The 27,487-nt window shown below is 44.8% G+C and overlaps 1 protein-coding gene across 2 annotated transcripts in view; it reads right to left on the bottom strand.

Moving 5' to 3' along the window:
• The window catches only part of UHRF1BP1L (UHRF1 binding protein 1 like), a 151,585-nt gene that overhangs the window by 54,435 nt on the left and 69,663 nt on the right, over positions 1 to 27,487 (bottom strand). For both annotated transcript variants that reach the window (XM_040439651.1, XM_040439660.1), the window contains exons 5-10: positions 22,231 to 22,420; positions 18,991 to 19,131; positions 17,648 to 17,824; positions 15,105 to 15,285; positions 4,609 to 4,692; positions 4,106 to 4,288 (exon numbers count right to left, since the gene is read on the bottom strand). In XM_040439651.1, the coding sequence (XP_040295585.1) occupies positions 4,106 to 4,288; positions 4,609 to 4,692; positions 15,105 to 15,285; positions 17,648 to 17,824; positions 18,991 to 19,131; positions 22,231 to 22,420 (956 nt within the window). The remainder of the gene's footprint in view (positions 1 to 4,105; positions 4,289 to 4,608; positions 4,693 to 15,104; positions 15,286 to 17,647; positions 17,825 to 18,990; positions 19,132 to 22,230; positions 22,421 to 27,487) is intronic.

Here is a 27,487-nt window from a genome sequence, read left to right as displayed (position 1 = left end):
CTACAGTCTGGACCCCCCTAGAACAACCAACCGAATTATTTTTTTTTTTAATCCTTCAGGGTCGCACCGCCGATCACCACAGGCGGCGCGGCCCTGGATGTAATTGCGGCGGCAGTGGGGGGGGGGAGGGGGGCACTGGGAGTACTAGGAGATGAGCACTTCCATTGTGGAAGCGCTCATCTCCATATCTAATCCATCTGTATCGCCGTCCTTAGGACAGCGATACAGATGCCTGTGCTGTGCTGCGGCAGGGGAGGGAGAGGCGTGTCCCTCCCCTGTTATTCTGATAGGCCGCAGGCACTAATGCCTGCAGCCTATCAGAGGCCGGCTCAGGCGAGATGACGTCATCATCACGCGCCTGAGCCGGGCAGCACACAGCAGGGACACAGGCCGGAAGAGCCTGCATCGCATCGCGGCTGATGGAGGTAAGTATCAGTGTATTTTTTATTTTATTTTTGTTGTTTTGTTTTTTTTGGAGGGGGGGGAGCTGGCACTATGGGGGCACTAAAGGGGAGAACGGCACTATGGGGCATCTGGTGGTACTTTTTTTTTTTTTAGGTGGCACTTCTTACTGGCACATTATGGGGGGGGGGGGACCATGGGGGAGAGGAGCACTATGGGGGCTCTAAAGGGGCTTTTTTTTTTTTACACATTATGGGGGGCACTATAGGGGAGAACGGCACTATGGGGCATCTGGTGGCACTATAGGGGCATTATTTGGGGGGCACCATGGGGGAGAGGAGCACTATGGGGGCTCTAAAGGGGCTTTTTTTGACACATTATGGGGGGCACTATAGGGGAGAACGGCACTATGGGGCATCTGGTGGCACTATAGGGGGATTATTTGGGGGCACTATGGGGAAGTGGGGGTACTAAAGGGGCCTTTTTTTCTTATTGGCACATGGGGGCATTATGGCATCTGGTGGCACTAAGGGGGCATTTTTTACTGGCACATTATGGGAGGCACTATAGGGGAGGGCGGCACTATGGAGGAGTGGAGCACTATTGGGGCATATGGTGGAACTTTATGGGGCGGCACCATGGGGGAGAGGAGCACTATGGGGGCATCTGGGGGTCTAAAGGGGCTTTTTTTATTGACATATTATGGGGGCACTATAGGGGAGAATGGCACTATGAGGCATCTGGTGGAACTATAGGGGCATTATTTGGGGGCACTAAGGGGAAGTGGGGGCTCTAAAGGGTCCTTTATTCTTATTGGCACATTATGGGGGCATTATGGCATCTAGTGTCACTAAGGGGGCATTTTTTTACTGGCACATTATGGTAGGCACTATAGGGGAGAGCGGCACTATGGGGGAGTGGAGCACTATTGGGGCATATGGTGGCACTTAGAAGGGGCATTTTTTACTGGCATATTATGGGGGACACTATGGGGAAGGGGGAGAAGAGCACTAGGAGGGCATTTACTGGGGCACTATATAGGGGTATTTTATACTGGCATACATTATGGGGACATTAGCTCAACAGCGGGCACTAAGCGGGGGTATTTCATGTACTGTCATATTGTAGGGAGAATTATTAGTACTAGGGGGTATTATGCGGAGCTTTGCTAATACTGGGGGGCTATGAGGAACATGATTACTAGTATGGGCACTATAGGGGCGTTATTACTACTAAGTGTGCTCTGGCAGAGAATTATTTCTATTTTGGGGAGCCCTGTTATTTTGGGGGGCACCCTGCCACAGTATCAGCTTAGCACAATAATTTTTGGGGGACATTATCTTTATACTATTAGTGTCTGGGCGCAGTTATTTTTTTAGAGCACTGTGTGCCAATAATTGTTGAGGGGGGCACTATCTGTGTGGTAGTAGTATTTCCAGGGGGACTGTTTCTGCAGTATAGTATTGGGGGCACAGCGGGCACAGTATTGGGGGTGGCAGGAAAGGGTGTTCAGAAGATGTGAAGATGATGGAAATGTGGGAAACTAATGTCTGTTTGTTAATCTCTGCAGAGATGGGAGATGGCTGAAAAATCATCATGGCGATCTGGTCTGAATGGAGAAGATGAGGAAAGAGAACGTCTACAACAAAGGTGACATCACTGGATGTAAGAGGTAGGGGGCGCTATGTAGGAGAGGAGATGCTCCGGCTCCTCCCCCTGCCATTTGCAGAAGGAGGATACAGAGCTAGGTGAGGACGGTCAAGGGGGGCAGCAGGCCACGGGCGGGTGGCAGATGGTGGGGGGAACCACAGGCCTTGAGCAGGATCAGGGGAGGGAGGAGAGCGGAGGAGCTTCCTGGCTGTAGCTTGTTGTATAAGCAGGCAGTGCAGCCAGGACAGGTCTCTCCCTCTCTCCGTATGATGTGTAGAGACAGGCCGCAACTATATAATGTCAGCTGTACAGTGTTTGTTGGGAGTGGCCTATTATATGTAGGAGGGGCTTTTAATAATGGGCGGGGTCGCATTGTTGTTTTCCTACAGGGCCTTTACAATCGCCAAGTAAAAGAATCAGCGCAACACACTACACCCTTTCCCTGCATTTTTAAATATAAAGGGGGCTTTGAAAAATTCAATTAGCACAGCGCACTACACATGCCGCATTTTTTTGCCTTTCGGACCCCCCCTAAACAAAATTCCTGGGTGCTCCCCTGGACACAGTGGTCCAGATTTACTAAAGCAGTCAATGACATAAGCATAGACAGGATATCTAGACCTGCACCAGTTTATCGGTATATCTGAAGCATGACTAGACACTTTTGTCTAATTCTATACCAACTATCAGTAGGCTTTGAAACAGAATTTTATGCCAGAATTGTGGGACAATTTGGGCATAAACTATGCACCCTGGGTCTGCCCTCTTCCATGTGAATCACCACCATTCCAATGAAGCCCCTTTCAAGCAGGTTGAAAAATAAAGTGTACAAACCCTAGCTACACCAAAAAGTGCCAATTTGCTTCACTTTTTAGACAGATTTTAGGTGTAGACACATTAGTCAATCTGGGCCTCTGTGATGATTTTTATGAAGGCTTCTAACAAAAGAGGCTAGTGGAGAAACCCTTGCCCATTGCCAATAAATCTGATCATACAATGAAACACTGGATACTCGCCACTGAGAAGCAGCAGCGGCAGTGCGGGGACTAGGAGTGGCGAAGGGAGCAGGGTAAGTATATTCTCTGTGAGGGGCCCGGCACATGGGGGGGGGGGGGGGGCAGTTTATGATATTGAATAACCCCTTTAATTACCCCCCTGGTTCCAGTGCTGCTTTCTGGTCTATGTTTACAGGCTGCAATGGTGACGTATCCGTATATAGCATGTGACTGCTGTAGCCATTCATTGGCCTCAGCAGTATATTCCGCTGTGATGGCTAACCTCCGGCACTCCAGCTGTGGTTAAACTACGACTCCCAAGATATCCTCTTGCTTGGCTGTTCTCAGAACTCCATAGAAATGAATGGAGCATGGTGGGAGTCGTAGTTTCACCACAGTTGAAGTGTTGGAGGTTAGCCATCTATACTATATGGCATGAGACCACTAACTGGCTGCAGTAGTCACGCACTTAAGGCTACTTTCACACTGCCGTTTCTGGGTCCGCCTGTGAGATCCGTTTCAAGGCTCTTACAAGCGGCCCAAAATGGATCAGTTCAGCCCCAATGCATTCTGAATGGATAAGGATCCGTTCAGAATGCATCAGTTTGCCTCTGTTCAGCCTCCATTCCGCTCTGGAGGCAGACACCAAAACGCTGTTTGCAGCGTTTTGGTGTCCGCCTGGCGATGCGGAGCCAAACGGATCCGTCCTGACTTACAATGTAAGTCAATGGGGACGGATCCGTTTTCACTGACACAATATGGTGCAATAGAAAATGGATCCGTTTTGACTTAGACTTTTTTTTAAAAAAGAATAATGCAAACAGATCCGTTCTGAACGGATATAAACGTTTGCATTATCGGTGCAGATCCGCACCGAACGCAGGTATGAAAGTAGCCTTATAAAGGCAGTGTCACCGCCGCAGCATGTAAACACCGGAAGTAAGGGAATGGTGGGAGATTAAGAGGAAAATATCTGATCTTTTATCACATTGGGGAGATTCTCAAATACGTAGGACAACCCCTTTCAGTAAACAAAACATGTGCCCAGTATATCTCACCTGGGTGTCCATACTGATGGGATATGTTGGGCATGGATTTTGAAGGAGACCCAGAAACATGATCTTTTACCGCTTGTTTCAACATATCTGCATTACACTTAAACTCCTGAAGCAGCTCCTGGGCCCAAGAACATCTTGTCTTTGTGGCATCGCAGTAATACATCCAGTGGCTGCAGCTGTCTCCTGGGAAGGTAAGAGTCACACATGAATATGTCCGGAACGGAGCACCGCATGGTCCGACAGACACTCATCTCATTTTCATCACTATTTATCACGATTTACAATTGGGGGAAAGTAAATATAAGGGGACATTATATTAGGGCTTATAGATGAAACTATCTTCTGAAAAAGTGAAGGCACTGCTCGCCATCTCATAATCCAGCACCTATCATATTCCATGGATGTCTAGCTCTATTTTTATGTATGCTTGTAAGTCATATTTTCAAGAAATGTCATGTAATCACTATAATATTCACTGCAGGAATGAGGGTAACCATACAAACCTTCCCTGTGATATGGGTAATAGTCCACCGTCAGCTGATTAAATGACAACTGCATGGCTCCTCCTGTAATTCTCCTGTCCAGATCTGTAAAATAATTGTGTTAATACTTCATAGTAAGGATGTGAGATAGATATGAGAGATGTGCCTGTAACTAAACGGTACTGTTACTGAGGCAGTCCAGATGACTGGGTCTCACAGTATATCAGTGCTATAACCCCCATTGACGCCATAGGGGCGGAATGCTACTGGCCTCATAGTGCGCTGCACATCTGTTCCTCTCTAGTGTTGCCACACATAGGGTGACTCGCACAGAATCGATCTGCAACTTATTTGTACCTTCGTTTCTAATAACTCATCCAGAGATTTGAATGCATTCCAATAAATAGACATGTCTCTACATCCTGAATCTGTGAATCTAAACCTGGAGCAGGCCATTTTTCACCTTAAAGGGGTTATCCGAGATATTTTTGTGTTCTTTCTATGTTCCTAACTAGGCAAATATAAAAACTTTCCAATTCACTCACTTTATCTCCCGTGGCTGGTTTCTCAGATTTCACTGAGTGTCACATGACCTGTGATGTCAGCTTCTCTCCCTGCTCTGATAAAGTTAGCTTACAAGCCTGTAAACGAGAGGTCACTGTGCTGGCCACTCCCCCCTTAACTGCCTGCTCTCTCCTAGGATTCTTAACCCCTTCAGCTGCACAGACTGGGTAGCAGCAGGTAGTGAGAAGACAATGCTGGGCACAGGAGCTGACAGACTAGAGAGAGCATTGCACAAGAAGGTAGGGGGAAGATCCTGTGTGTATTAGCAGTGTCATTATACAGCTGGGACTTGTAGTTCTACACTTACAAGTTGCTGTTGATTCTCCCAGCACTCAGGGCAGCTCTTGTATCCACTCCCTTAGCAGTGTCATTGTACAGCTGGCACTTGTATTCACTACCTTAGCAGTGCAGGGGGAGGGGCAGAGATTGTTTTTATTGCATGTAAACAAAGGGCCAGAAAAGAACCAGGGAAATGAGAAAATATATATATTTTTTTGCATAAAACTTGCTTAGCTTAGTTATATATTGCTGCCCATCAGATTTTCAGTGCTATATATTTATTTTCATAACTCAGACATCCCCTTTAAGGACCAGACAGATTTTTGAAAATCTGACATGTGTCACTTTATGTGGTGATAACTTTAAAACGCTTTTACTTATCCAGGCCATTCCGAGACTGTTTTCTTGTCACATATTGTACTTCATGACAGTGGTAAATTTGAATCAAAATATTTCATTTTTATTTATAAAAAAAAAAATAGCAAAATTTACCAAAAATTTTGAAAATTCGCAACTTTCCAAATTTCAATTTCTCTGGTTTTAAAACAGATAGTGATGCCTCATATAATAGTTATTACTTTACATTTCCCATATGTCTACTTCATATTTGGATCATTTTGTGAATGGAATTTTATTTTTTGGGGACGTTAGAAGGCTTAGAAGTTTAGAAGCAAATCTTGAAATTTTTCAGAAAACTTCCACAACCCACTTTTTAAGGACGAGTTCAGGTCTGAAGTCACTTTGTGAGGCTTACATAATAGAAACCACCCAAAAATGACCCCATTTAGAAACTACACCCCTCAAGGTATTAAAAACTGATTTTACATACGTTGTTAACCCTTTAGGTGTTTCACAAGAATTAATGGAAAATGGAGATTAAATTTCAGAATTTCACTTTTTTGGCAGATATTCCATTTTAATTATTTTTTTCCGCTAACAAAGCAAAGGTTAAGGATCTTGTTTATTGGCTATTCTACTTTGTACAATGATTATTTTTGCACTGTATTGAACAAAATACGTGAGGCAAGAAATTTGTAATAGGATACAAAAAAATGTATCCGATAAAAAAAAAAAGCAAAGGTTAGTAGCTAAACAATACTCAATATTTATTGCCCCGATTCTGTAGTTTACAGAAACACCCAATATGTGGTCGTAAACTGCTGTACGGGCACACGGCAGGGAGCAGAAGGAAAGGAACGCCATATGGTTTTTGGAAGGCAAATTTGGATGGACTGGTTTTTTGACACCATGTCCTATTTGAAATTTCAAGTTTTGCTTCTAAACTTCTAAGCCTTCTAACGTCCCCAAAAAATAAAATGGCATTCACAAAATGATCCAAACATGAAGTAGACATATGGGAAATGTAAAGTAATAACTATTATATGATGCCCCCCTAGAGGAGAAACTCCAAAAAAGTGACCCCATTTTAGAAACTACACCCCTCAATGTATTCAAAACTGATTTTACAAACTTTGTTAACCCTTTAGGTGTTCCACAAGAATTAATTTTAAATGTATATGAAATTTCAGAATTTCACTTTTTTTGGCAGATTTTCAATTTTAATCATTTTTTCCGTTAGCAAAGCAAGGATTAACAGCCAAACTAAACTCAATATTTATTGCCCTGATTCTGTAGTTTACAGAAACACCCCATATGTGGTTGTAAACTGCTGTATGGCCACTCGGCAGGTCGCAGAAGGAAAGGAACGCTGTATGGTTTTTGGAGGGCAGATTTCACTGGGATAATTTTAACTTGCCATGTCACATTTGAAGACCCCCTGATGCACCCCTAGAGTAGAAACTCAAAAAAAAAAAGTGACCCCATTTTAGAAACTACGGGATAAGGTGGAAGTTTTGTTGGTTCTATTTTAGGGTACAGATGATTTTTGGTTGCTCTATATCACACTTTTTGTGAGGCAAGGTAACAAAAAAATAGCTGTTTGGCACGGTTTTTATTTTTTGTTATTTACAACGTTCATCTGACAGGTTAGCTCATGAGCTACTTTCATAGAGCAGGTTGTTACGGACGAGATAATACCAAATATGACTTTTTTGGTTGTTTGTTTCAGTTTTACATTATAAAGCATATTTTTATTTTTTAGTGTCTCCATATTCTGAAAGCCATAGTTTTTTTTACATTTTTGGGGCAATTGTCTTAGGTAGGGGCTCATTCTTTGCGGGATGAGATGACGGTTTGATTGGTACAATTTTGGGGTGCTTATGACTTTTTGATCGCTTGGCATTACACTTTTTGAGATGTAAGGTGACCAAAAAATTGCTTTTTTAACCCTTTTTTTTTACGGTGTTCACCTGAGGGGTTAGGCCATGTGGTATTTTTATAGAGCAGGTTGTTATGGACGCGGCAATACCTAATATATATACTTTTTTTAATTATTTTTTTACATTTAACACAATAAAAGCATTTTTGAAACAAAAAATAAATAAATCATGTTTTAGTGTCTCCATAGACTGAGAGCCATATTTTTTTTTAATTTTTGGGCGATTGTCCTATATAGGGGCTCATTTTTTGCGGGATGAGCTGACGCTTAGATTAGTACTATTTTGGGGGGCATACGCCTTTTTGATCGCTTGGTGTTGCACTTTTAGGGATGTAAGGTGACAAAAATGGCTTTTTTTTTACAGTTTTTATCCATTTTTTTTATTATGTCTATCGGACCCCGGGTTATGTGATATATTTATAGAGCCGGCTTCCACGCTGATGCTCCCCACACTAGGCCTAATGAAGGGCTGCATATAGCCCAAAACGTTGCCTAAAATTATGTCTGGCTGAATAAAATCATTAATTACCTTACCTTCAACTCTGGAGTGCTGTCAATTTGTATATATAAGCATATTTATAGAGCCGGTCGTTACGGACACGGCGATACCTAATGTGTGTGTTTTGTTTTTTCAATTTTTTATTATAAAATCAGGAGAAAGGGGCTTTTTACTTTTTTTAAATGGAAAGCTTTTTTTTTTTTTTTTTTTATTAAAAACCCTTTTTTTTTTTTTTACTTTATTTCTGTCCCACTCTAGGACTTCAACTTTTGGGGGTCCGATTCCCTCTGCAATGCATTACAATACATCTGTCATCTGTATTGTAATGCATTGCCTGTTAGTGGATTACACTGAGTAATACACTAAAAGGTTGCCTAGGAGACCCAGCCTGAGGCTGGATCTCCTGGGCACTCGTAGAAGACAGGTCCCGATGCCGTGCAAGGCATTGGGCAGCCTCTGCACAGCATTAGGCTGCCTTGTCACGCATCGGGTCTGCAAACCACTTCTATGTCGCAGTCAGCGCTGACCGCAGCATAGAAGTGGTTAATACGCCGGCATCGCTATAAACAGTGATGTCGGCGGATACAGCAGGGGCCCGGCTACCTCACCATGTTTCCATCCTTCACCCTCTCTCTTCCCAATCTCTCACCATGTCTTATTACCATTACTCACCATCTCCCTTTCCAATGCCTCACATGTCTTATTCCCATCCCTCACCATCTCCCTTTCCACTCCCTAACCATGTCTTATTCCCATCCCTGGCCATCTCTCTTTCCAACCCCTCACCATGCCTTATTCCCATCCCTCGCCATCTCTCTTTCCAATCCCTCATCATCTCCCTTTCTAACCCCTCACCATGTCTTATTCCCATTCCTGGCCATCTCGCCTTCCAATCCCTCACATGTCTTATTCCCATCCCTCACCATCTCCCTTTTTAATCCCTCACCATGTCTTATTCCTATACCTGGCCATCTTTCTTTCCAATCTCACACCATGTCTTTGTCACGGATGGTGCACAGGAAACAAGATAATACAATACAAACAATGACTTACTGGATCCACAACTAAGGAACAAAAGGGAGACCCCTGCAATCGACCTGCCGCTCTCCCTTATTGCTCAGCCTATGCGACCACCCCAAAGGTGGATGGCCGCATATCCACGAACCTCGGCTATCTTAGACCTGAAGGCCCTACAATAGTGAGGGGACACGACCACCGGCTCCCTACACAGACACGGAGGGAGTCAGGGTCACCTGGATCCAGAAAACAGAAAATCATAAATACATAAACAGAACTTATCTTGCAGACGACAGTGGACAGAGGACAGGGAGCTGGGAACTGGGAACAAGGAACAGCATGCACACACACTCCAGGAAGTTGTATCAGCCGCACCCTACTGCCTTATGGGGAGGAATTTAAAGGGAGGTAATGAGTCTGACTGCCTGACAGCTGAGATAGCCTAACGAGGTGAGGAAGAGAAACCAAAACAAAGAAACTCAAGGAGGAGGATCTGGACGGCTCCTGTCAGAGCTTCTCAGCTGTCTGGTTGTGACAGTACCCCTCCCTCTAGGAGTGGACTCCGGACACTCAGGGCCCACCTTCGCAGGATGGGACCTATGGAAAGCCCTGATGAGACGAGAGGCCTTAATGTCCGTCACTGGGAGCCACATCCTCTCCTCAGGACCATAACCCTCCCAATGAACGAGGTACTGGAGGGAACCGCGGACAAGACGAGAATCCACAATCCTAGAGACCTGAAATTCAAGATTTCCATCAACAATAATCGGAGGAGGAGGCAAAGGCGAGGGTACAATAGGTTGAACATAAGGTTTCAATAAGGACTTATGGAAAACATTATGGATCTTCCAAGTCTGAGGAAGATCAAGACGGTAGGCAACAGGATTGATGACAGACAGGATCTTGTAAGGCCCAATAAACCTAGGACCCAACTTCCAGGAGGGAACCTTCAATTTGATATTCTTGGTAGACAGCCACACCAAATCACCAACATTCAGGTCCGGACCAGGCACACGTCTCTTATCCGCCACACGCTTATATCTCTCACTCACGTTCTTTAGATTATCCTGAATCTTTTGCCAAATAGATGACAAAGACGAGGAGAATCTGTCCTCATCAGGCAAACCAGAAGAGCCTTCTCCAGAGAAAGTCCCAAACTGCGGATGAAACCCATATGCACCAAAAAATGGTGACTTATCAGAGGACTCCTGACGACGGTTATTTAAAGCAAACTCAGCAAGGGACAAAAAAGAACACCAATCCTCCTGATTCTCCGCCACAAAACAGCGCAGATATGTCTCCAGATTCTGATTGACACGCTCTGTCTGACCATTCGACTGCGGATGGAAAGCAGAAGAGAATGACAAGCGAACCCCTAAGCGAGAACAGAAGGCCTTCCAGAATCTGGAAACAAACTGCGTGCCCCTATCAGAGACTATGTCTGAAGGAATCCCATGCAATTTGACAATGTGGTCAACAAATGCCTGCGCCAGCGTCTTAGCATTGGGCAAACCAGGAAAAGGGATAAAATGCACCATTTTGCTAAAACGGTCCACCACCACCAGAATCACAGACTTCCCCGAGGAACGAGGCAAGTCCGTTATGAAGTCCATGGACAGATGTGTCCAAGGACGGGAAGGAATGGGCAAAGGAAGGAGAGGACCTGATGGCCGTGAATGAGGGACCTTGGCACGAGCGCAAGTCTCGCAAGCTGCCACAAAACCCTCAACCGATTTACGAAGCGCAGGCCACCAGAATCTCCGAGCAATGAGATCCAGTGTGGCTCTTGTCCCCGGGTGCCCAGCAAGGACCGTATCGTGGTGTTCTTTAAAAATCTTGTGTCTCAAAGCGAGAGGCACAAACAACCTCCCAGGAGGACAAAGATCAGGAGCTTCTGACTGGGCTGCCTGCACCTCTGCCTCCAATTCAGGAAAAAGAGCAGAGACCACCACACCTTCAGCCAAAATGGGACCCGGGTCTTCAAAATTCCCACCTCCCGGGAAACAACGTGATAGGGCATCTGCCTTCACATTCTTAACCCCAGGGCGGAACGTAACAACAAAATTAAACCTTGAAAAGAACAAAGACCATCTGGCCTGTCTCGGGTTCAGACGCTTGGCTGACTCCAAGTAGGCCAGATTTTTATGGTCAGTAAACACGGTAATAGGGTGTCTGGCTCCCTCTAGCCAATGGCGCCATTCTTCAAAAGCCAACTTGATGGCCAACAATTCCCTATCTCCCACATCATAATTTCTCTCTGCGGAGGAGAGCTTCTTTGAGAAAAAGGCACACGGTTGCCATTTGGCAGGAGAGGAACCCTGAGACAAGACCGCACCCACCCCAACCTCAGAAGCATCAACCTCAACTATGAAGGGTAACGAAACATCAGGTTGTACTAGGATGGGAGCGGAAGCAAAACTCTCCTTGATATTAGAAAAGGCCTTACGCGCCTCTACCGACCAGGAAGAAAAATCTACCCCCTTTCTGGTCATATCAGTGAGTGGTTCAACAACAGAGGAATAATTCAAAATAAATTTCCTGTAATAATTAGCAAAGCCCAAAAAACGCATCAGCGCCTTCTGATTCTCAGGAAGCTCCCACTCAAGCACAGCGCGAACCTTCTCGGGGTCCATGCGAAAACCAGAAGCGGAGACAAGAAACCCCAGAAATTGGATCTCTGGAACCGCAAACACACATTTTTCCAGTTTCGCGTATAATTTATTCTCCCGCAGGATGAGTAAGACCTGACATAAGTGTTCCTTATGAGTCTTGAAATCAGGAGAAAAAAATCAAAATGTCATCCAAATACACTAATACAAATTTTCCCATCAAATGATAAAAAATGCTGTTTACGAAATGCTGAAAAACGGCTGGGGCATTCATCAAACCAAAAGGCATAACTAAATTCTCAAAATGGCCCTCAGGGGTATTGAAAGCCGTCTTCCATTCATCTCCTTCTCTGACCCTAACCAGGTTGTATGCCCCTCTTAGGTCTAATTTGGAAAAGACTTTCGCCCCAACAACCTGGTTAAACAAGTCCGGGATCAGAGGAAGTGGATAAGGATCACGAATAGTGATACTGTTCAGCTCCCTGAAATCCAGACAAGGTCTTAAAGAACCATCTTTTTTCTTAACAAAGAAAAAACCAGCGGCAACAGGTGACTTCGAGGGTCGTATGTGTCCTTTTCTCAGACTCTCAGAGATATAAGCCCGCATAGCGACCCTCTCAGGTTGGGAAAGATTGTATAAACGAGATTTAGGCAGCTTGGCGCCTGGGATGAGATCAATAGGGCAATCATACTCCCTGTGCGGAGGTAAACCCTGAACTCCACTCTCAGAGAAAACATCCAAAAATTCAGAGAGGAAAGGTGGTACAGTTTTAGTAGAAACCTCAGAAATAGATGTTATGAGGCAATTCTCTCTGCAAAAGTTACTCCAACCATTTATTTGCCTCGCTTGCCAATCAATGGTGGGGTTATGTTTAGTGAGCCAGGGTAGCCCCAACACTAGAGGAGTAGGCAAACCGCTAAGGACAAAACATGACACATCCTCAACATGAGCATCATTCACAATTAAACGGATATTGTGAACTATGCCCTTTAATGATCTCTGAGAAAGTGGAGCTGAATCAATAGCAAAAACAGGAATATCTCTTCCCAAAGTGCATACCTGGAAACCATGAGTTATTGCAAATTGATTATCAATGAGGTTGACAGCTGCTCCACTATCCACAAAAATCTCACAAAAAATGCTCTTGCTCTCTAGCGCCACCCTAGCAGGCAGGACAAAACGGGAACTACAAGCAAAAGGAAAACCTTCAATTTCCGCCTCAACCCTGCCAATAGTAACAGACGGAACATTCTTAAAAGATTTCTTCCTTTTTGTCTCTTTATTACTCCCAGAAAACTGCCTGAATCTCCTAGAGGGACAAACATTTGCCAGATGATTTATACCTCCACAACAAAAGCAAACCCTCCCCTGCGGGCTAAATCTTCTATTGTCAGAGGCAATCAACCCCAGCTGCATGGGCTCCTGCTCAGAAGGGGCTGACAGTGACTGAGACCCCTGTGCACAGAATGAGACCGCTGCACTGTCCCGGGACTGAGTATGACAGGAAGAAGAGATCTCTCCTCTCTCTCTAAGACGCCTGTCAATACGAACAGCCTGAGACATAGCAGAATTCAAGGAGGTAGGTCTTTCATGAAAAGCAAATGCATCTCTCAATCCCTCTGAAAGACCATAGCAAAATTGACTTCGGAGTGCAGCATCATTCCAACCCGTATCTGCTGCCCATCTCCGAAATTCTGAGCAGTAAATCTCTGCGGATTGTTTACCCTGGCATAACAGACGTAGTTTAGACTCAGCCAGAGCAATACGATCCGGATCATCATATATCTGACCCAGGGCTAAAAAGAATTCACCCACTGAACGGAGGGGCGGTGCCCCCTCCGGCAGCGAAAAGGCCCAGGACTGAGCGTTACCCCTGAGCAGCGATATAATGATACCCACTCTTCGTTCTTCATCACCAGAAGAATGGGGAAGAAGGCGAAAATGGAGTTTGCAAGCCTCTCTAAAACGTACAAAATTCTCACTACCCCCGGAAAACGTATCCGGGAGCGAAATCTTAGGCTCAGCACAAACTCCATGAACGCAAGCTGAACCGGTCACTTGAAACTGAGAAAAAGTCTTACGGAGGTCAGCTACCTCCAAAGCAAGACCCTGAAAGCGTTCAGCCAAAAGTGTAACCGGATCCATGCTTGAGACGGTTTTGGCGGCTGATAATGTCACGGATGGTGCACAGGAAACAAGATAATACAATACAAACAATGACTTACTGGATCCACAACTAAGGAACAAAAGGGAGACCCCTGCAATCGACCTGCCGCTCTCCCTTATTGCTCAGCCTATGCGACCACCCCAAAGGTGGATGGCCGCATATCCACGAACCTCGGCTATCTTAGACCTGAAGGCCCTACAATAGTGAGGGGACACGACCACCGGCTCCCTACACAGACACGGAGGGAGTCAGGGTCACCTGGATCCAGAAAACAGAAAGTCATAAATACATAAACAGAACTTATCTTGCAGACGACAGTGGACAGAGGACAGGGAGCTGGGAACTGGGAACAAGGAACAGCATGCACACACACACTTAAGGAAGTTGTATCAGCCGCACCCTACTGCCTTATGGGGAGGAATTTAAAGGGAGGTAATGAGTCTGACTGCCTGACAGCTGAGATAGCCTAACGAGGTGAGGAAGAGAAACCAAAACAAAGAAACTCAAGGAGGAGGATCTGGACGGCTCCTGTCAGAGCTTCTCAGCTGTCTGGTTGCGACAGTCTTATTCCAATTCCTCACCATCTCCCTTTCCAATCCCTCACCATGCCTTATTCCCATCCCTTGCCATCTCCCTTTCCAATCCCTCACCATCTCTCTTTCCAATCCCTCACCATCTCTCTTTCCAATCCCTCACCATCTCTCTTTCCAATCCCTCACCATCTCTCTTTCCAATCCCTCACCATCTCTCTTTCCAATCCCTCACCATCTCTCTTTCCAATCCCTCACCATCTCTCTTTCCAATCCCTCACCATCTCTTTTTCCAATCCCTCACCATCTCTCTTTCCAATCCCTCACCATCTCTCCTCCTAATCTCATACCATGTCTTATTCCCACCCCTCTCTCCTCCCAATCCTCACGATGTCTTAATCCCGTCCCTCACCATGTCTTATTCCCATTCCTTGCAGTCTCTCCCAATCTCACACTTGCTCTCCTCCCAATCCCCGACCTGCTCTTATGCCTACATCCTTCCTACCAATTTCTATACCTATTGACAGATTGATAGGATATTGCTATATAAAAGCTTTTTTCCAGATTTGTCACCTTTTTCCTTGGAGTGAATATCATCACAGATGTGCAGATCCAGGTGGGAAATAACTAGATGATGGGAGGTTTCTTTTACATCGAAGTCTCGGAACAGATTTAAAATAGCTTGGTTCTGTTCAGGGGTTGCTGAGGTTTGCTGGGTCTTTACTTGCTGGGAGCTGGTGGGGGGTGTCGAACTCTGAGCAGGTTAATAAAAAAAAGTAATGTTAACTTAAAAAAAAAAAATCTTTCATCATACAATGATTAAAGTGGTTACCAGGTCCCCAAAACAAGCGGTTTTCACTATACAGAAAAATAAAAATCTATGTATGTCATATAGATGGATGCCAGTAAGCACCCAGCACAAGACATGCTCTGTTAAAGGTTTTTTTCGGGAATTTATATTGATCACCGATCCTTTGGATAGGTCACCCTAACGGTGGGGGACACCCGGGACCCTCGCTGATCACCTGTTAGAAGAGGCCTTGAGCACTGCAGCCTGTTCCTAGGCCAGTGACATCACTGTATATCGATCTCAATGGGACTGGGCTGCCATACTAAACACAGCCACTATACTATGTATGACGCTGTTCTTGATGAGCTGCTGGGAACCAGCTACACTCACCAGAGCTCTAGTGAGCACAGCAGTTCCCTGAAACAGCTGATAGGTGGATGTGTCGGGACTCGGACCCCCGCCAATGTTATAAAAATGACCTCTCCTGGCGATAGGTCATCATTATCAATTCCTGGATAACCCCTTTAAGGCTCCATTCACACGTCCGCAAATGGGTCCGCAATTTTGCGAACGGGTGTGGACCCATTCATTCTCTATGGGGCCGAAAGAGATGCGGAGAGCACACTATTTGCTCTCCGAATCCGCATTTCCGGAGCGCTCCCCCGATCTTCTGGTCCGCAGATCCGCAAGAAAATAGAGCATGTCCTATTCTTGTCCGCAATTGGGGACAAGAATAGGCATTTCTATGGGGGTGCTGGCCGGGTGTATTGCGGATGCGCAATGCACTACGGGCGTGTGAATGGACCCTAAGGCTAACAGAGGGGAACTTCTCTGTTACTGCTATGTACCATAAAAGTGTATAAATAGAAAAGGACATCTATAGAATCCCAAGAAAAATCTCTATCTATTTGACTAAACTGACAACTGACAATAAGGGTCCAGTCACACGTCCGCAAGTGTTTTGCGGTCTGCAAATTGCAGATCTGCAAAACACGGACATCGGCCATGTGCGTTCTGCATTTTGCGGACCTCACATGGCAGGCCCTATAATGGAAATGCCTTTTCTTGTCCATATCCGCGGAAAGGAAGTGCGACCCAATTGAAAATGAATGGGTTCACACCCATTCCGCAAAATTGCAGGATGAATGCAGACTCATTTGGCAGACGTGTGAATGGACCCTAAGGCCCCTTGCAGACGAGCGTGTCCACATTCGGTCCGGATGCGTTGCGTCTGCGATCAGGGAAAATCGTGCGAGTAGGTACGCAATTGCGGTCAGTTTTGACTGCGATTGCGTTCCGGTGTTCAGTTTTTATCACGCGGGTGCAATGCGTTTTGCACGCGCGTGCTAAAAAACTGACTGTGGTACCTAGACCCGAACCCGAACTTCTTCACTGAAGTTTAGGTTTGGGTTAGGTATTCTGTAGATTTTAATATTTTACCTTATAACATGGTTATAAGAAATCTTCTATCTTTATTCAGCAGGACCTGCGCTGACGTCAACGCACTCACCACGTGGTGAGAGCGATTACGTCACCAAAGGTCCTTTTGCAAGTCCTGAAAGAAGAAGCAAGAAGAGGATGCCGGCTGCACGATCAATTGGAACAGGCAAGTTAATTTTTATTATTTAACACCTCAATCTACAGTTTACTACGCATTCTGTATTAAGAATACTATTATTTTCCATTATAACCATGTTATAAAGAGAAAATAATACAGGGAATACAATTTTATGGGATCCAGGGCTGCTTTGATCCCTATCATCTCCTAGCAATCATGCGTGAAAATCGCACCGCATCCGCACTTGCTTGTGAATGCTTGCGATTTTCACGCATCCCCATTCATTTCTATAGGGCCTGCGTTGCGTGAAAAACGCTGAATATAGAACATGGTGCGATTTTTACGCAACGCACAAGTGATGCGTGAAAATCACAGCTCAGGTACACAGCCCCATAGAAATGAATGGGTCTGGATTCAGTGCGGGTGCAATGCGTTCACCTCACGCATTGCACCCGTGCGGAATTCTCGCCCGTGTGAAAGGGGCCTAAGGGTGGAACTGGCTGGCTGGGAAGGTGAATTCTCAGCAGTCCTATAATGAATACACCTAGTCAAGAAAAGTTGTCATATCCTAAACAAAACTTAGCCAACATGTGGTCCACCAAAGAGAAGGAAAGGGAATATAAAGCAGTTATCCAAGGATAGGACTAAGCACATTCATACAAATGGCTGCAACAAAATATTGGAAGACTATACAAAAATCTGAATAAAATAAGAAGATCTAGCTGATGGCCAATGGTAAGAAAGAAACCATAAAGAGAATATACTTACTTGTGCAGGCTCTGTGGAGGCGGCCATGCTCTTCCTCTGAGCTGTGGATTTTTCTATTGCTTCACTTAAGGACTTGGCATACTGGACCATGGCTTTCAGCTGGGAGTCAGTCAGCACCCACAACAAATCGTCTAGCATGAGTACCAGTTTTGATGCCAGCACATTACAATCTTTTAGCTGTAGAAAGTAGAAGAAGCAGGAGAATAAGCACCTTTCCAGACAACCCCTTTTAGAGCATAGAGCAGGACCAGCTGTATGATCCAGAGGAACTATCAAGCTCCTGCTCTGCCAGACCCGGCCTGTCCATGCATTACATGGTCCCCGATTCTAATGAATATCTGGCACATATTAACATTTTCCTTACCTTAGAGGGGGTTGTCTTATCTCAGACATTGGTGGCATATTGTTAGAAAATGCCACCAATGTCAGGTAGGTGACAGAACATGACCTCCAAAGTGAGCGGAGAGCAGCCACTCATGAGTGGCTGTCCTCCATTCATTTCTTTGGGAGTTCTGAAAATAGTTGAGTGCTGGTTAGGCTATTTCCGGCAGTCCCATAGAAGTGAACTGAGCAGTGGCTGTGCTTGCGCAGTGCACTCTCCATTCTCTTCTATAGGACTTCTGAAAACAGCGGAGTGCACTTGCTCAACTTTTTTCAGAACTCCCAAAAACTGAATGGAGATCATGCCACGCATGTGCGTTGCGCTATTCTTCACTTTCGGGGGTCCATTTTAGAGAAAGATGCAGGTCATGGAGATGGGACCTATCTAACTTTGATGGCATAACCTACTGATAAGCCATCAAAGTCACAGATGACACATCCCCTTTAAGGCCCCATACACATTAGTGTATGGTCAGCTAAACTCTGGAAGACTAGCCGCCGCTAGAAGTGTCTGGCAGTAGATTTCTCCCCTCTCCCTACTGAATACACATACACATACGGCCAAGCCAAACGTGTTTGGGTATGAGGGAACCAGGAGAGCTAGCTGTTGGCTGAATGATTGTTAGGTCGATAGCAAGTGAATGTGTATGGCCGGCCTAAGCCTAGGCATCAGTGACCACACTGTATCTGCATGCTCGCAGAAAGCTGAGAGGTTAGGTTTGGTTTTCTGCAGAAACTTACAAAAGTGGAGGGGCCCTTTAAGGAAGCATCATGACAAGGACATTCAACAGGATTTTGGTTTCCTTGAGCCATATTTTAATCTACTGCCTGATTTTTACTTTTCAAGTAATTATACGGTGGAAACAGTAAACAGTTTCGAAGTGCACAGGATGACAGATGGTGAAGGCAAGAGAGATGGCGAGTCAATGGCTTAGAGAAGGAAAAGAAACATTAACACTCACTCTTCTCTTCAGCGTGACTCTAATTTTGGACTGATTGGTGATCAAACGGACGGGTGCGCTCATTATTTCATGCTCAGAGCTCTGAATGGCATCTGCTTCTATCCGGATCATCTGCCAGTTTATCTCTTTAAACGTCAGTATCTTAAAAAGAAGGAGAAGAAGAGATTTTTGGTAATTGTATCCAATGTCAAACACAGTATAAGGTAATGTTCACATGCCATGCCACTACTGCACCAAACAGGAAGGACATGAAAGAAAAACTGCATGAGTTTACAAAGTTTTTTATGCTGGTATAAAATAAGCAAAAAATGTAAATATTCTTTTATACGCGTCTCAGGAGATCAGCCATTTTCTCTATCCTCACAAAACACAAATCAAACCCAACTCTGAATGTAAGGCAACTGGCAGCAGCAGAAGACCTTCCACCGCTGCTCAATCTGCAACAGGTGACCAAGCCAGTTAAAACTAGGCCCCTTAATGAGATCCTGATCCCACCGCATCTCTGACAAAAATGGAAGGCGTAAGAAGAAACTAATCCCTGTGTTCTAAGACTTTAGGAAGACTTTCAGGATCATGGAGAAAAGTCAAGCAGACTGAAAAACGATGTTGATACGTTTTCTCTTTTACTGATGATTCATGGGTTACCTGCACCTTTAAAGAAGCAGTTCCATGAAAGTGTTAGGTTGGTGTCATACACAGCCTTTTTGTGATTTTGAACCAGAGGTTGATCCAGCAGGACAGGGAAGTTCAAGGCTAGTCTCACACTCTCACTAAAATGAGTCGGTAGGCTGTTCCATTACAGAACAGCCTGCCGGCGTTCATCGCGTCTGGCACAGCCAGTTGCGGCCGGAGCACCGGCAGGCCCATTAAAAATAATGGGACCGGCGGGATCCGGCCTGTTTCAGTCATTAGTGCAGAAATTCGGCCGGACAAATACCGGCGCAAGCAGCACTAATGCCGGAAACGGGCCATTATAGTCAATGGGCTCCGGCGAGGAAAGGTTGTATCTGGAATGCTAGATATGATGAACTTCAGCAGGCTGTTCTTCTACCGGAATAGCCTGCTGGATCATTTTAGCGTGAAACTAGCCTAAAGTTGGAATTAGATGGGCCGACTGGGCGGCTGATTGTCTGGAAGGAACCGTTCCCTCCCAACAGTCGGCTGCTCGTTCAGCGATCTCCTTCACGGTATGAGGATGAGGGATTGCTATTGTGATTCCTCTTTCCCATACAGAATCATGGCTTCTGAGCAGCAGATTGCTGTTTATGCAGCAGATTGCTGTTTATAAAGCACAATCTGCTGCCTGCACAAGCAACAGGATCACCCAATGAAGGAGCATTTCACTTGTTCATCGGGTGATTGGAGGCACATTTAGACGGCCAGATGTTCGGGAACGACAGTTTGTTCCGGTAATCTGGAAATATTGGTGCATCTAAATGCACCTTAAAGAGTAACTACACTTTTTTGAAATTTTTGATATGTCAAAGGGCATATCAAAAGTGGCTGATTGGTGGAGTTCCCAGCTCTAAGAGCCCCCACCAATCGCTAGAACAAGGTGTCAGAAGCACTTAGCCGGGCACTGCTTCTCCTCGTTGCAAGACTGTAGATAGTTTTGATAGAAAGTATGTAAGATAGTCTACAGTCTGGCACTCAGCAGTTAGGGGGAAGCAGCGCTTGGCTCATATGACTCCTCGTTCTAGTGATTGGTGGGGGTCTCAGAGTTGGACCCCCGTTGATCAACACTTTTTATATGTCCCACTCCCTATATCAAAAATGTAAAAAAAAAAGTGTAGTTACTCCTTAAAGGGATTCTGTCACCTCTTTTTACCCTATAGAGATGCGGACATGCACGGCTAGATCACCGCCAACATGTTCGCAATATACCTGTCCCATAGCTCTGTGTGGTTTTATTAAGTGTAAAAAAAGATTTTTTATATATATGTAAATCAGCCTGGTAAGGAGCCCAAGGGGCTGTACTAACTGTTCTAGAGCCCAGCCACGCCCCCCTGTGAAGGAAACCAGCACCGCCAGGAATCTCCTCCTTGCTCACAAAGTCAGATCGCCGTAATCTCGCGATGCGCGAGCTCGCGCATTCGCAGTGCCGACATAGTGTTAGTTCCCTGTGCTGGCATCAGCCTCAGGGAAGGAACTGTGCTTTAGCGAGATTACGGCGATCTGACTTTGTGAGCAAGGAGGAGATTGCTGGTTACAGGCGGTGCTGGGCTTCTTCTCAGGAGAACGTGGCTGGGCTCCAGAACAGTTAGTACAGCCCCTTGGGCTCCTTACCAGGCTGATTTATATATACCGTATATAAAAGAATTTAAAAAGAGGTGACAGAATCTCTATAAATCCTTTATATTTCTCATTCTCTGTCAATCCACTTCTCGCTTTCGCTCAAAAAACTGCATCAAAAATTGTCATGTGTGACACCATCCTTACATCATCAGTTTCTATGGCACACCACGAGCATAAATGCCATCATGTGAATGGGACTTTAAACAATGGGACTTTAAAAAACAAATGTCACACCCACAGCGTTGTACAGTACCAGCGATAAGAATTTGAAAAAAATCTCACACACGCTGCAATAAGAAATCCACAACGTAAAATGACCTGCAGATTTTAAATCCACAACGTCAGTTTACATAATCAGCAACATAATGTCCGAAGAATCCGCCCAGTGTTGCTTTACTCTAGGGTCAGTCATGGCCAGGTTTTGTTGTTTTTGGAGAAAGGAAAGCGAAGTAAGAGAAACTTCACATCACCGTTATTTTTCCGTTCTTCTAATCCATCAGAAGAACAGAAAAATAAAGAAAAAAACAAATCCTGTGCATCAGTTATACACATTAGGTATAAGTTTGAGCCAGTTCCATCTGAGATCCGTTTTTTAAGATGGAAAAAATAATCCTGCATGGTGTGTTTTTTTCTATCTAAAAAAACGGATCTCAGGTGGAAATGGCTCAAATGGAAGCCAAATCTGCATAAATGATGCATAGGAGCAAATTTTTTTTACCGGATCCTTTTTTTTTCTGGTTTTCTGACGGATCAGAAGAGCAGAAAAAATGAATCTTCCTTTAAACCCAGCATCAAATAAGATAAATTCTGATAAGTCAGCACATGTCTGCTAGATTATCTGTACCATGTAGAAACCCAGACAAGCCAGTTGCAGGTGCAAGGGGAACAGAGACGCCCAGAACTCTAAGGCAGCAATGCCACATTGTCCTTTTGGTTGACATATACCTCTCCACGCTGGGGATCTTGTATCCGAGTGAACCGCAGGTCGCTGAGCTGCCAGTTTGCATTCACACTGTATATTCTTAGCTGGGATAATTCAAAGGAGGCATTGAAAGCCTTCGCTCGAATACGGATAACGATGGAGTTCACCGACAGGGAGATTCCTTCCACAACTTTTTCCGCAAATCCATATTCACTAGAAAAATTAACATTTAGGTTATTTCATAAAACATATTTCTGTGGAAATCCGATTCCCTATATAGTTTAGTGATGGGGGGCCTTTGGGCATCAGCACCTATTTCATTACTATTGGTACCTCTGGTATCTAATCTTCTTCTGAGAAGCTGGGTTATCTGAATACAGCAGATATTATCCTACTACTCCAGAGGGCTCAGCTTCAAAAGCATCAATAAAGTTCACTGAACGAGTGCTGTATAAATTATTTGGCAGTGAGCTCTCTCTAGTGGTGTCTTCTTGCTGCAAGAATTTAGTTGCCTTTAACTCCAAATCATATCAACCTCTATATCAAGGCGCTCAGCTTCATTCCCTCTATCACAGCATGGCCATAGGCAGGGCAGCAGAAATGACCTGACAGGTTCACTTTAAAAACACTAAAATTACTGATTTAATGCAGCTGGCTAGTCGCCTTCATGAGAGGGTTGAGGACCTAGAAAACAGGTCCCGGAGAAGTAACTTGAGGCTAGTAGGGGTGCCAGAATCGGTGCCACCACAGGAGCTGCGTCGCCTCTTCGATACTGATCTGCCACAAACTTTGGGTCTATCTGGGACAAGAAGAGTGGAGAGGCTGCATAGAGTAGGCCCTCAGAAAGATCCGCCTAATATGTCGTCAGCTCACTTAAACCAAAGACCACGCCAAGTTATCTGTAAATACCTACATACTATTCGGACAAAGAGGACATTTTGCGGGCCTACAGAATGAGAAGGGAGCCAATGTTCCTGAGGGGCCACAAAACGCTCCTTTTCGCCGACTACTCAGCTGAAGTTACAAGGAAAAGGAGAGCCTTTAGCGGTGTTTGCTCAGGTCTTCATAAAATAGGGGCCAAGTTTCAACTCATCTACCCCACAGTTCTGAAAGTAAATCAAGGTGACGGTACAACCCGCCAATTTGTGGATCCAAAAGAAGCAGAAGCCTATCTACGTCTCCTGGAAGACGGGGAAGCAGTAATTAAAGGAACCGAGTCTAGACAGAGGACCCCAGACGCGCCGCACAGACATCAGGATTGGAACCGTATCCCCACTGGTTCTCAGTCAAGTGCTCATAGTTTTCCTGAAGAGACCCTCAGCCAGACACCATTTTACCAACTCTTGAAGATTGAAGGGACTGTCCAGTTTGGGGTAGATGCATGTTGCATGCGGCTTGGGATATAAGTTGAAGCAATGGCGGTGAGGTTATTGCTGCAAGTACCAGAAAAAAGGAAGGTCACTTAGCTATATGTTATTGTCTCACGTTTTTTCTATGTTTAACTTGAATTTCTTAGTTCGTTGTATTGTAAGTTTCTGGTTTTTCACTCTGCAATTCTGGGATCAACATGTCTGTGGCTTGGCCGTGGGGGGGGGGGGGGGGGGGGGGCCCTGCTGGGAGGTAACCCCTTCTTGAGAGGTGACCCTTGTGAGGGGCATCTTTTTTATGTGTACAACTGCTGGGCACGTCTCTAATTGCAGCGGCGCATCATGAGAATCGTTTCATGGAATATTAAGGGGCTACGCTCCCCAAACAAGCGTATGAAAATTTTGCATCACCTAAAGTGATGGAAAGTAGATGTTGCGCTGCTGCAGGATTCCCATCTCCAGAAGGAAGACTTTCCTAGAATGGAGAAATTATGGGTAGGCGAGGTACATGGTTCTGAGGCGGTGGGCAGAAAAGCGGGAGTCTTGATCCTCATAGCACGTCACCTCTCTCACGTGACCCACTCTTTGGACACAGATGACGAAGGAAGGATGGTACATATTCATATATCTGGCTTTTTTGGCGATTATAGTTTGTACAACATATACGCTCCTAATCACAATCAGCGAGGCTTCCTTGAGGACGTGAGTCATAAGATACTTAATGATTCTCATCCAAGGAAGTTAATTGGGGGAGACTTTAATTTGGTCATGAACACACGGGAGGATAGGAAAAATGACAAAACCCAAAAGCAACAGGTAACATTGTCAGATTTTGCCACGAATACTTTTCCACCTGCAGGATAGAGAGTTCACGCACTACTAGAATAGATTATGTTTTCATATACCCTGGGGTTCTCCCAAGAGTTTCTGATGTTGTCATCTCAGACATGGTAATATCAGACCATTCTCTTCTCCTAGATCTAACGGACCAGTATCCCAGGGGGGGTGATTATATTTGGAGATTCCCTGACTTCCTGTTTCATGATGAAAATTTCCATAAACTACTACAGGGATGGTGGATGGAATTTGTGGATGATAACAAAGGCCATATTCAGTCGCCCATGCTATTTTGGGAAACTAGCAAAGTGGTATTCAGAGGGCGTTTGTTGGCATACATGTCTTCCATTAGAAAATTAGAACACTTTCAAAAAGCTAGCGAGTCTCTAAGGTCCTCTTATGTGGACTTTCGGCGTTGGCGCAGAGGGAGTTTGATATCTGGGCTGACAAACAAGAAAGTTTCAGGAAAACTAAAATCACAAATCAGGATGGCTGCTGGCCTCTCGAGCAAAAGGCAGACACCCAAGGACCCAAATACACTGCATTAGGGGGAAGGACGTGGCTAGGGAGCACAGACTGCAGCAAATAACTGACCTTTTAGGGGATTATTTTGACCACTTTTACCAGAGGAGAGAGAGGGAGATTTTGGAAAGGGTAAGGCGTTCTTAGAGGCTTTATCCCTCCCAAAAATTTCGGAACAACAACTCACAATTTTAAATGCCCCAATTACGGCGGTGGAAATCCAGTGTACTATAAAGGCATTACCCTCTGGCAAAGTACCTGGCCCTGATGGATACTCTGCTGATTTTTACAAGGCCCTAAATACTCAGATATCTCCTGTGCGCGCTACACTCTATTCTTCAATAGTAGAAGGACAAAGTATATCTGAACATATGAACACAGCTCTTATTACCCTAATTCACAAAAAAGGGAAGGATCCGGAGGACCCCTCCTCTTACAGACCGATATCTCTGATCAACCACCATATGAAGTTATCTAAAATTTTAACTAATAGGCAGGCGGTTATCCTCCCTTCTCTAATTTCACCCCAACAAGTGGGATTTATCAAGGGGAGGTCTGCGGTCATCAATATAAGAAAGGTCTTTTTGGCACTTTCTTTGGCTGGATCCCGAAAGTATACTGTGAAAAACCAAGCTATTGTAACACTGGATACAGAAAAATCGTTTGACAGTATAGGATGGCACTGGTTAGATCAGGTCCTTGATGCTATGGGCTTCATGGGTCTCGGTCTTATAGGGGATATAAACAAATCCCAAGGCCAGGGTCTCTGTGGCAGGATTACTGTCTAACAGCTTTACTTTGCAGAGAGGAACCAGGCAGCCCCTTATACCCCTTCTTTTTGATCTAGCGATTGAGCCACTGGCTAGATGTCTAGACTCACCCGCAATGTATGAAGGCTTGGCAATGGGCCCTCACAATTTGAGCTTGGCCTTATTTGCGGATGACATTGTCCTGTTCATGGCGGATCCTATTGCTGATTTAGCCAGAGTAATGTAGACGCTCTCAGTTTTTAGCTTGTTCTCTGGATTGCAAATAAACTACACTAAGAGTGACATTCTCTTCTTACGAAGTATTGGTTCAGGAGGAGGGGAGATGGAAGTGGAGAACATACCAGTGGCCAAGTCATTTATCACGTATCTTGGCATCAAGATAGGCATAACCCTGGAATCCATCTACAGGCTAAACAATGTCCCTTTAATAAATAATATTATAAGAGAGTTACGACAATGGCATAACCTTCCTTTATCATTGATGGGCCGTAATCATCTCCTCAAAATGATGCCAATGTCTAAACTATTATACCCCCTACAAACTATCCCTACTCTTTTGAAGCATGTAGACATAAATAGGTTAAACAAAGCTTTCACAACTTTTCTTTGGCATGGCAAGCGCCCAAGAATTAGTTTGCGCAAGCTAACGCCTCCTAAAGAGTTGTGTGGTATAGCTTTTCCAGATGTGAGAGGCTATAATTTAGCTTGTATGGCAAGACACATTGCTGATTGGATAAATGGCACTGGTTTTATTCAGCCCTGCCTTTCGAAACTGGTTTCTGTGCTCCCTGGTCCCTGGTAGCTCTATTACACGTGAGATTGATTAGCATTCCCGCTTGGATTAAAAACTCTGTCCTCATTAAGGATACCATTGCAACTTGGAGAATTCTGAGGAGAAAGTTTTGGTTATCGTACAGGATATCTAAACACCTTCCATTATGGAATAACCCTGAGTTCTCACAAGGTCATACGAATAGTCTATTCAAAGAATAGAAATTAAAGGGAATCTGACAGGTCAAACATTTGCTGCATCTCGTGGAGCCCAGATGGCTTCGGGAGTCGGAAGTGATAGATAAATTCTCTCCGACTCCTTTTCAACTATACAATTTGCTCAAGTGAAGGCAGCCATACATTCAAATTTGCTACTAGTCCATAAGGAAATAAAGCAAAACATATTGGATAAAATATTGGAGCTGGGGGAGGGAGGACCTCAGTCTCCCATATATGCTACAGATTGCGAACTGAAGAACTATTAAATGACAGAGGAGGAGGTTTTCAGAAGTGGGAAGAGCAGTTGGGATTAGTTAATATTACCCAAATGATGCATAAGGTGTGGTTATGAGTTAGGAAGCATATTGTAAACGAGGTATGGAGGGACACTCAGTTGAGAATTACACATAGGGCCATTTTTGGTTTTAATATACCTTCTCACCCGCTCAGACCCGACCGTATAACACACTGTCCTAAATGTCATATGGGCCATACGGATCTTTTACATGGACTGGACGTGTCCCAGCAGTAGACAGCTCTGGTCTGAGGTGGTTGATGTGGTAGAGGAACTATGGGGGAGAAAGTTGAAATTGATCCCAATATTGTTTCTATTTCATTTCGAAGGGGAAGAAACTGATGGAGGAGGTCTCCCTGATCTTTTCCACTCAATCTGCATCGTTGTCAAGCGCTGTATCTTACAGCAATGGCTGCAATCTGAAACTCCCACATTATACACTATTATAACTCAACTAAAGCAGTTGTTTCATCTAGAACGATTGGCGATCTTTTAGTCA

The sequence above is a fragment of the Bufo bufo genome, chromosome 1 (assembly GCF_905171765.1).
Source record: "Bufo bufo chromosome 1, aBufBuf1.1, whole genome shotgun sequence".
Lineage (NCBI taxonomy): Eukaryota > Metazoa > Chordata > Amphibia > Anura > Bufonidae > Bufo > Bufo bufo.
Note: the sequence above shows the minus strand (reverse complement) of the source record. Positions and strands in the feature narration are given on the sequence as shown.